The sequence below is a fragment of the Papio anubis genome, chromosome 20 (assembly GCF_008728515.1).
Source record: "Papio anubis isolate 15944 chromosome 20, Panubis1.0, whole genome shotgun sequence".
NCBI classification, from domain to species: Eukaryota; Metazoa; Chordata; class Mammalia; order Primates; family Cercopithecidae; genus Papio; species Papio anubis.
This window is the reverse complement of record NC_044995.1, coordinates 47,088,082-47,098,900: the sequence shown is the minus strand read 5'-3', so window position 1 is coordinate 47,098,900 and position 10,819 is coordinate 47,088,082. Positions and strand designations below refer to the sequence as shown.

At 56.7% G+C, this 10,819-nt stretch overlaps 1 protein-coding gene across 1 annotated transcript in view; it reads left to right on the top strand.

Annotated features, from left to right (window-relative positions):
- Positions 1-464: 464 nt before the first annotated feature.
- Positions 465-10,819, top strand: part of HDGFL2 (HDGF like 2) — a 35,882-nt gene continuing 25,527 nt past the window's right edge. Inside the window, exons 1-3 of the mRNA XM_031659069.1 lie at positions 465-625; positions 3,607-3,683; positions 3,777-3,915. Coding sequence (XP_031514929.1) covers positions 554-625; positions 3,607-3,683; positions 3,777-3,915 — 288 coding nt within the window. The 5' untranslated portion in view covers positions 465-553. The remainder of the gene's footprint in view (positions 626-3,606; positions 3,684-3,776; positions 3,916-10,819) is intronic.

The following is a 10,819-nucleotide window of genomic DNA, read 5'->3' as shown; positions in this document are numbered from 1 at the left end:
CTCTACTTTAAGCCCCTCCTCCTGAGCGGGAGAGGCTGTCAATGACCCGCCCCTTGCGTTGACTGATTGGCCTTCTTTTCTGCGGTATCCAATGTTCTGCCCTACATATATCCCCTTCTCTTGTAGCGGTCTATGTCCCGCCTCTTTCCCTTAAGCTCCACCCCTTCACTCTCTTAGCGCCTCTGTTCGTCTCCTCCCACCTTTCCCTTTCACCTCCCATAACCTCCCATTAGAGTATCTGGGTTACGCCCCTTGGTTCTGTCCGTTATCCAATCCCGTTAACTACTGTGCTCCAACCTCTGTTCTCATTGGTCGCCTAGCTTCTCTGTCCTCTGCACGTGGTCCTGAACGACGGCTTTGCAGGCCCGTGACGGCCGGAGGGCTGAACTTCCGTTGGCGCAACGCCCAATAAGCGCGCGCCGGCAGGCTGCCCAGGCAGCCGCCCCCGCCCCCTCGGCGTCCCGCTCCCGCCCCCGGCTTCGCCTCCCGCTGCCGCCGCTGCTGCTGCCGCCGCCGCAGCCGCTTTCCGCGGCCTGGGCCTCCCGCCGTCAGCATGCCACACGCCTTCAAGCCTGGGGACTTGGTGTTCGCTAAGATGAAGGGCTACCCTCACTGGCCGGCCCGGGTGAGGCCGCGCGGGTGATGGGGCCGCTGGGGGGGGTGGGGCAGCAGGGGCCCCGGGCCGGAGGCAGGCGCGCACCGGAGGGCAGGGGGTGTCCTGGGCCTGAAGGAACTGCGCCCCTGGGGTCTGGGGTTCCTGGGATCTGGGGTGCTCAGGCCTGCACAAGTGCCCTGGGGGTTTGAGGGTCCTGGGCTGCAGGGAGCTGCGCCCTAGGGGTCTGGGGGTGTCCGGGGCCTGCAGGAGCCGCGCCCCGGGGTCTAGGGGTCTTGGGCCTCAGGGAGCCCCGCCCTTGGGGTCTGGGGGTCCTGGGCCGCAGGGAGCCGTTCTGGAGTCTGGGGTGTTCGTGACCTGCCGGGACCCACGGTCTGGACCTGCAGGAGCCCCTCCCGGCGTCTGGGGGTCCTTGGCCTCAGGGAGCTGAGTCCTGGGGTTCTGGGGGTGTCCGAGCCCTGCAGAAGCCGCGCCCCGGGTTCTGGGGGTCCTGGGCCTCAGGGGGCCACGCCTAGGTGTTCTGGGGCTGCCTGAGCCCTGCAGGAGCTGCGCCCTGGGGTCTGGGGGTCCTGGGCCTCAGGGGGCCGCTCCCAGGGGTTCTGAGGGTGTCTGGGGCCTGAGAGACTCTCGCCCTTGTGGTGTGGGGGTCCTGGGGCTCAGGGAGTCGCACCCTGGGAGTCTGGGGGTGTTCTGGGCCCGAGGGAGCCGCACCTTGGGAGTTTGGGGGTGTTTGGGGCCTGAAGGAGTCGCTTGCGGACGTTCTAGGGGTCCTGGGCCGGAGGAAGCCGTGCCCTGGGGCTCTGGGGCCTGAGAAATTCTCGCCCTGGGGGAATGGGGGTCCTGGACCTGAGGGAGCCATGCTGTGGCGGTCTAGGGGGTGTCCTGGGCCCAAGGGAGCCGCGTCTTGGAGGTTTGGGGGTGTCCAGGGCCTGAAGGAGCTGCGCGCCAATGGTCTGGGGGTCCTGGGCCTGAGAAAGCTGTGCCCTGGGGTTCTAGGGGTATGTAGGGCCTTAGAAACTCGCCCTGGGGGTCTGGGGGTCCTAGGCCTGAGGGAGCCGCGCCTTGTGTATCTGGGGGTGTCCGGGGTGCCTCGAGGAGCCAGGTGCAGGGTGTCTGGGAGGGTCTGGGACCTGAGGGACCCTCGCCTGAGGGTCTGGGGGTCCCAGGCCTGAGGGCTCAAGGTTCAAGTTTGAGCAAAACTGGGTAACTTGAGATTTGAGGCCAGGGGTCAGATGTGATGGGAGGCTGAAGCACTCCCTTGCAGGTCCTGGAGAAGCCCAATTTTGAGGGGCTGGGGGGCCGAGGGCCATGTGCTAGGGGTCCACGGTTGAAGGAGGCAGTCATGGGGGGAAAGTTGAGGATCAAGGCTAAGGGAAGCTGGGACTTCTGAGTGAGGTGCTGGGGTTGGGGTAATGGGGCTGGAGGCTCTGTTCACAGGGTCATTGGGACTCAGGGAACTAGACCTTAGAATGAAGTCAGCATCGGGGCTGTTGGGGGACCCTGGGAACTGGCGCCCTGTGGGGAGGAGGATGTAGAAGCTGGTTTTGGAGGGACTTGAGGGTGGGGTGGTCCAACCCTAATGCTTGAAATGGAGACAGGCCCAGGCCCAGGGAGTGGGAGCGCATCTGAGGGAAGGGGGCTGGCCGAGGGGACCTTGGATGCCCCTTTATGAAAACTGGGGTCCCGAGGACCTGGATAGTCCCAGGTGTCCTGGCTTGAAGGATGTTCTGCACCTTGGAGTCCCAGGTGTGGAGGGGGTGAGTTCCAGGCCCTGAGCGGGACAGGCCAGCGGGGAGCAGGGACCCCAGGCTTTTGTCATCCCCAGGTCTTAGGGCTGAGTCTCCCAGGGCTGAGGTTGGTAGAGTTGGCCGGGCAGGACTGAGGAATTTGGCATTGGGGGTGGAAGGCTGGGGCAGCAGGGAGGGGCCGTGGAAGGGGAGGCCAAACGGTGCCCTGGTCCAGAACTAGCCCAGGGCCGAAGCTGGCATTGCCGCTGGGATGGGTGGGCCTTGGAGTACCGTGGGCGGGTCCTGGGTGAGGCAGGAGGAAAAGGGGCCTGTGAAGCATTCCAGGCTGGTCCTCGGGTGGACTGAGTTTGGGATGCTTCTGGTGGGAGAGGGATGCTGGGCCTGGCTGCCCATGGCCAAGCCCAGGGGCCAGGACTCTGAGAGTAGCTCCGAGGAGACCCGAGCAAGAAGGAAGCTGGGTGAGTGGGGCAGGGAAGATCAGGAGCCCCCAGAAGCTGGAGAGGTGGATGGGGAAGGAATGCGTTGGGAGCGGAGAAGCCGCTCTAGCCTGCTGTGCTCCTGCTGACTTTCTTGGGGGAGACCAGAGCAATGCAACTTTCCAGGCACTTCCCTCCTTTTCCCAGCTCTCTTCTTCCCAGAGCACTCGCTTTTCTCTACCCCGTCCCCCCTTCTCCAGCCTGCTCTCCTAGCCCCAGACGTTTCCAAGCACCTGATTGGAAGTGAAGGGGCTGTTAGCCTCCAGTGGGGAGGTGACTGACAGCTGCCGGAGCCCATGGGCCTGCAGGGAGAGGGTGGGACTTCCTGGATGCTCAGGGCCGTTTCTTGTAGCCCACCCCCCACCCTCTGCATCCTTGGAGCTGCCAGCTGCATCCTCTGGGGGACCACCCGTGAGCCCCTCTTTGCGGGAGGGGTCCCCAGGGAAGGTCCTGGGAGTCCATAGACGCTGAGCTTGGCCCCACCCCCTGGTTGCTTCAGAGGGCGGGATCTGGCTTTGCTCAGGTAGAGCACCTGCCCTGGGTGGGCCAGCTCTCTCCCTGCGGTCAGGGGCGATCTCTCTGGATGAGGCACAGCTTTGCAGTGGAGGGGACACAGCAGAATGCAGCTTCCCATTGGGAAGGGGCTGCTGCTTCCCGGGTTGAAGGCTCCCCTCCTCCCAGGGTGATTTGCCCCAAGTAACTTGGCTGATTTCTTGGTGATGTCCTGGGTCCGTGGGTAAAGCCGCCCCTGACTGGCCTCTCACTGCAGATCGATGACATTGCTGACGGCGCCGTGAAGCCCCCACCCAACAAGTACCCCATCTTTTTCTTTGGCACGCACGAAACGTAAGTGTCCCCTGCTGGGGCTTGGTTTTCTCCTCTGGTGCCTCCTGGGGTGGCCACACTCACCTGAGACTGGCCCCCATTTCCCTTCTCCAGAGCCTTCCTGGGACCCAAGGACCTGTTCCCCTATGACAAATGTAAAGACAAGTACGGGAAACCCAACAAGAGGAAAGGCTTCAATGAAGGGCTGTGGGAGATCCAGAACAACCCCCACGCCAGCTACAGCGCCCCTCCGGTGAGTACCCGCGGTGGAGAGCGAGCGCGAAGGGTGCTTCTGAGGCGAGAAGAGGCCTCCAGACAGGGTCTCTCGCCTGGGCACTGTGGACACATGGGGCGCGATCATTCCCTGTGGTGGGGCGTTCGGGGCCCTGCAGGTGCTGAGCAGTGTCCCTGGCCACCACCTACTCCATGCCAAGGCCACCCCCACCCCATTCATGGTGATGATAGATGTCCCCAGACATTGCCCAGTGTCCCCTGGGTGGAGGGGAATGGGACAGAATCAGCCCTGGCAAGAACCCCTGCTCTAGAATCAGCCCAAGTTTCTTTCTTTTTGAGACAGTCTCGCTTTTGTCAGCCTGGCTAGAGTGCAGTGGCTGCTGATCTCGGCTCACTGCAAGCTCCTCACCGGGTTCCCACCCATTCTCCTGCCCCCAGCCTCCTGCGTAGCTTGGGACTACAGGCGACGCCACCACCATTTTTTGTATTTTTAGTAGAGATGGTGGGTTTCACCATGTTGTGCCAGGATGGTCTCAATCTCCCCACTGCGGATCTGCCCCAAGGCCCCAAAGTGCTTGAGATTACAGGCGGGAACCACTGCTACCAGCCTTTTTTTTTTTTTTTCATTACAGAGTCTTGCTCTGTTGCCCAGGCTGGAGTGCAGTGGCGTGATCTCAGCTCACTGCAATCTCTGTCTCTGGGTCCAACTGATTCTCCTGCCTCAGACTCCCGAGTAGCTGGGATTACAGGTGCCCTCTACCATGCCCAGCTAATTTTTGTATTTTTGGTAGAGACAGGGTTTCACCATGTTGGGCAGGTTGGTCTCGAACTCCTGAACTCAGGTGATCCCCCCTTCTCAGCCTCCCAAAGTGTTGGGATTACAGGGGTGGGTCACCAGCCCAAGCCAGCCTGAGTTTTGGAATTGGGAGTGTTGTCATAGCCTCTTAAAACTTTGTTTCTTTTTGAGATCTGAGTCTCTGCCTGTCATCATCACCTAGGTTGGAGGAAAATGGATCTCAGCTCACTGCAAGCCCGGCCCCGGGTTCCCGCCCCATTCTCCTGCCTCAGCCTCCCGAAAGAAGCTGGGACTACAGGCTCGCCAATGCCTCTGGTGCTTTTGTATTTTAGTAGACGGGGCTCACCTGTTAGCCAGGATGGTCTCGATCTCCTGACCTCGTGATCCGCCTGGCCTTGGCCTCCCAAAGCTGGGATTACAGGCTTGAGCCACCAAGGCCTTGCCAAAACTTTGTTTTCTTAGGAAAACACATTTTTTTCTTTTGAGAACAGTCCCCTCTTCCACTGTTACTGCCAGATTTTAGAGGAGTGAAAAGGCCATAGTGTGTAGACGTGAGCGTTCTCAGGTGGAAAAAAACATCAAGAATCAGATGACATCTCATTGGCAAATGGGTTTCTGGAAATAGGGAAAGAAAGGAATATAGAAAAGTGGAAGGCAAATGGCTAAAAGGCCGTGAAAGGATGGGAGAAAGTTGCCTTACTCTTCAGTATGGAGTGGGGAAACTGGGTTGGTGTTCTTTCCGCTGCTGTAACCACACGTTTTTGAGGTTTCTGTGAGAGGCTGGGGGCCAGGGGTAGCCCAGGCTTAGCAGGGGCAGGCATGAAGTTGGCAGGGAGGCCCAGGGAACTGACCACAAGCTAGGGAAAGCTTGGCCATTAGGGAAGTAAAGGACACCCGAGGTGGTCTGAGCGGAGGAAGGCAGGAGGGGCCCAGCCTTTGGCTTTTGTGAGTGGAGGATGGAGTCTCTTTGTGGTGCCTGGTCCTGCTTGAGAACCCGGGGTCTTGAGGCGGCCTGTCTGTGCCTCTCCTTCGTCTTGGCCTGGGCTGGGTGGTGCCTGTGAGCATTTGCTCCAGGATCCGCAGATGTTTCGATGGTGACACCTGCCATGCACATGTGTCATGGGGACCAGGAACAGTCAGGCACAGTCCTTTGTCTTCTGGGAGCTCATGGTCCAGAACTGAGGATTCACTCAACAGTTGTACTTGGAGCGCCGAGGATCTGGCAGCCTCTTCTCAGGGGTCCGGGGCCCACTGATGTTGCATGCTGAGGGTAGTTTACTTTAACACCTGTGGTGTGTCTAGGAAACTGAGGTTTCCCTGGTTTCATACTTGCCATCTTTCCCCAGGCTGTGCCTGTCCCCAGCCTGGATGGATAGGTCGGAAATCCTTCAAGGTAGCTGTTGCGTGAGATCTTTTTCTGGCCCCAGGTCAATTTCTCTTTGGTTCCATCCTGAGCTCATTACCTCCTGGTGAATCATCACACCATTTAATATTTATTGGACACCTACAGCTTGCTAAGCCCTGTACGGAGGCCTGTCTTCGAGGAAAGGAAATGAAATAAGCCCTGTACAGATCCGCCAAGATGAGAAGTAGCTTTAGTTGAGGCCACTGCTGCTCTTAGCTTCTCTAGCCCGTCTATGCTTCCAGATGGAAAGTGTGTTTGAGATGTAGATTCCTGGCCGGGCACGGTGGCTCACGCCTGTAATCCCAGCACTTTGGGAGGCTGTGGCTGGTGGATCATGAGGTCAGGAGTTCAAGACCAGCCTGTCCAAGATGGTGAAACCCAGTCTCTACTAAAAATACAAAAATTAGCCCGGGGTGGTGGCAGGTGCCTGTAATCCCAGCTACTTGGGAGGCTGAGGCAGGAGAATTGGTTGAACCCAGGAAGGAGAAGTTGTCGTGAGTCAAGATCGTGCCACTGCACTTCAGCCTGAGTGACAGAGAGAGACTCCATCTAAAAAAAATGCAGATTCCTGGGCCATTTTCCTAGAGGCATAGATTTAATCGTGTAGGACAGGAGCTCTGAAGTTTTTCTTGCCAAGTTTTGTCTTTTTTTTTTTGCTCTGTCGCCCAGGCTGGAGTGCAATGACGTAATCTCGGCTCATTGCAACCTCCACCTCCCGGGTTCAAGCGATTCTCCTGCCTCAGCCTCCTGAGTAGCTGGAATTACAGGCACCCACCACCATGCCTGGCTAATTTTTATAGAGATGGAGTTTTACCATATCGGCCAGGCTGGTCTCGACCTCCTGACCTCAGGTGATCCGCCTGCTTCAGCATTCCAAAATTCTGGGATTACAGGCGTGAGCCACCGTGCCTGTCCTGTCCTGGATGCTTCTGATGTAGCCAGTACATATCCGGTGTTTGGAAGCACAGCTTTGTGGAAATCCGAGCAGTCTCTTTTTTTCTTTTTTTTTTTTTTTGAGGCAGGGTCTCATTCTTTCGCCCAGGCTGGGATACTATGGTACAGTCATGGCTCACTGCGGCCTCAACCCTCCAGACTCAGGTGATCCTTCCTCCTCAGCTTCCCGAGTAGCTGGGACTTAAAAAAAAAAGGAAAGATGCAGATTCGTCGGCCATTTTCCTAGAGGCGTAGATTTAATTGTGTAACCCAGGTAATTTCTGTATTTTTTGTAGACATGAGGTTTCACTGTGTTGCCCAGGTTGGTCTCAAACCCCTCAAGTAATCTTCTCACTTTGGCCTCCTAAAGTACTAGGATTACAGGCATGAGCCATTATTCCCAGCCCTGTCTCTTTTTTCTATCTTTGAAGTTATTTATTTATTTATTTATTTATTTATTTATTTATTTATTTAGAGATGGAGTCTTGCTCTGTTGCTGAGGCTGGAGGACCGTGGTGCAATCTTGACTCCCTGCAAAGAGTTTCGCTCTTTTTTTTTTGAGATGGATTCTTGCTCTGTCGCCCAGGCTGGAGTGCAGTGGCCGGATCTCAGCTCACTGCAAGCTCCGCCTCCCGGGTTTACACCATTCTCCTGCCTCAGCCTCCTGAGTAGCTGGGACTACAGGTGCCCGCCACCTCGCCCGGCTAGTTTTTTTGTATTTTTTAGTAGAGATGGGGTTTCAGCGTGTTAGCCAGGCTGGTCTCCATCTCCTGACCTCGTGATCCGCCCGTCTCGGCCTCCCAAAGTGCTGGGATTACAGGCTTGAGCCACCGCGCCCGGCCTGAGATAGAGTTTCGCTCTTGTCGCCCAGGCTGGAGTGCAATGGTACGATCTCAGCTCACTGCAACCTCTGCCTCCTGGGTTCAAGCTATTCTCCTGTCTCAGCCTCCTGAGTAGCTGGTATTATAGGCGCCCACTACCATGCCTGGCTAATTTTGTATTTTTAGTAGAGACAATGTTTCACCATGTTGATCAGGCTGGTCTTGAACTCCTGACCTCAGGTGATCCGCCCACCTTGGCCTCCCAAAGGGCTGGGATTACAGGTGTGAGCCACCACATTCCAGCCCAGGCTCATTTTTTTTAACAGCCTTAGCGCAACTAGTAATGCCACCAAGAGCGGACAGGAAGGCCTGGGTCCCATCCCCTCACCAAGCCAGTAGGTGAAACATGGCAGCTTGGCCTGGTTCCAGTTGCATCGCCTTTTGGTCCTCATAGTAATTCTCAGGGTGGCCCAGACGGAAGGGTTTTTTTTGGTTTTTTTTTTTTTTTTTTGGTACTTTTGTGCCCGCCTGTTCGGCTGGCGAGGGTCGGATCTCTTCATCAGCCTCCGGGCTTCCTGGGTCTACGCTTATTCTTCCTGCCTCCAGCCTCTCCCTGAGTAGTTAGACTACAGGCGCTCGCCACCTTGCTCCGCTAGTTTTTGTATTTTTAGAGACGCGGGTTTCACCGCGGTTAGCTGTGATGGTCTCGATCTTTCTCTGACCTCGATCCGCCTCGCCTCAAGCCTCCCAAAGTGCTATATAGGATTACAGGTTTGAGCCACCGCTACTCGCCTTGGTTTTTTTTGAGAATGTGTCTTGCTCTGTCACTCAGGCTAGAGTGCAGTGGTGTGATCTCTGCTCACTGCAACCTCCACCTTCCAGGTTCAAGTGATTCTCTTGCCTCAGCCTCCCGAGTGGCTGGGATTATAGGCACTCCACCACCACGCCTGGCTAATTTTTTGTATTTTATGATGTGTTTCACCCCATATTGACCAGATGGTTTCAACTCCTGACCTCTGATCTGCCCACCTCGGCTCTAAAGTGCTTGGGACAAGGCGCATGAGCCAGCACACCCAACAGCAGAAAGTATTTTTTCCATTGAGTAGATGAGCAGAATGAGACTCAAGGGGTTGCTCAGATGTGCCAGGCGTGATGGCTGACGCTTGTAACCTCAGCACTGTGGGAGGCCAAGGGGGGCAAATCGCTTCAGGTCAGGAGTTCCAGACCAGCTTGGTCAACATGGCAAAACCCCATTCTACTAACACTACAAAAATTAGCCGGGCTCACGCCTGAAGTTCCAGCACTTTGGGAGGCCGAGGAGGGGTCACCTGAGGTCAGGACTTCACGACCAGACTGGCCAACAAAATGAAGCCCCATCTCTACATAAATACAAAAATTAGACCAAGTGCAGCGGCTCATGCCTGCAACCACTTCGGGAGCCTGCATGCAGATCACTGCAGGTCAGGGCGATCGGTGACCATCCTGGCTAACATGGTGCAAACCTCATCTCTACTAAAAAAAAATATAAAAAATTAGCCAGGTGTGGTAGCAGGCACCTGTAGTCCCAGCTACTCTGGAGGCTGAGGCAGGAGAATGGTGTGAACCTGAGGGCAGCTACAGCGAGCTGAGATCTCAGCCACTGCACTCCAGCCTGAGCGACACAGTGAGATTCCATCTAAAAAAAAGAAAAGAAACCCCGCCTCTACCCAACTACAAAAATTAGCCAGGCTCACATCTGTAATCCCAGCACTTTGGGAGGCCAAGGAGGGTGGGTCACCTGAGCTCAGGAGGTCAGAGCAGACTGGCCAACACAGTGCAACCCCGCCTCTACAAAAATATAAAAATTAGCCAGGTGTGGCGGTGGGCACCTGTAATCCCAGCTACCGAGGTTGAGGCCAGAGAATTTTGAACCCAGGAGGCTGGAGGCGGTGAGCCTGAGATTGCCGCGTGCATCTCCAGCCTGGGTGATGAACAGACTCTGTCCCCCAAAAGAAAAAAAAAATATTTGTTTGACAGAATGAGACTCTGTCCCCCAAAAGAAAAAAAAAAAAAGTTGCTTTTAGATGCCCAGAGGAACGCAGCTGGTGTCTGAGGCCCAGACATAGGGCCACTTTGCTCTCAGCATCAGTACCTTTGCCAAACAGAGCATAGCAGAAGAAGTTGGGGGCCAGGCCCGGGCCATTCTGCACATGGTCTGTCCTGGGCACTGCAGGGTGTTGGGCAGCATTCCTGGCCCCTACTCCATGCCAGGAGCGCCCACCACTAACCTTGATGACCAGAATGTCTCTAGACATTTGGCCTAGAAGGATCCCACCTGATACATCCCTGTTGCTTGGTAGATGAAGAGGTAGAGAGACCTGTCCAAGGTTCTCAAGCTTGTGAGCAACAGAGCTGAGCTGGGGTCAGAAACCAGGGCCCCCAGCTCGCAGTCCCCCCGACTCCCAGATCCTCCGACTCCCTGGCCCCCCAGCTCCCAGGCTGGCATTCTTTTCCTTCTGGCTGGTGCAAGCCGGGGGCAGGCCCTGGAGGACGGGGGCCCCTGGGAATAACCTCTCAGAAGTGGGAGCTGGGAAGCGCAGTGGCTCACGCCTGTAATCCCAGCACTCTGGGAGGCCGAGGCAGGTGGATCACTTGAGGTCAGGAGTTTGAGATCAGCCTGGCCAACGTGGTGAAACCCCATTTCTACTAAAAATACAAAAATTAGCTGGGTGTGGTGGCTGGTGCCTGTGATCCCAGCTACTTGGGAGGCTGAGGCAGGACCATCACTTGAACCTGGGAGGTGGAGGCTGCAGTGAACTGAGATCCCGCCGCCAGCCCCGGCTTGGTACAGGGTGAGACCTCGCCCCAAAAAAAAAAGAAGTAGGAACTGGGGCCAAGAGCCTGTTGTATGAGCAGGTGGGCCTGGGAGCCAGGCCTGGCTCTGCCCTGTGCTCACGCAGCAAATACGTAACTGAACGAAGTACAACAA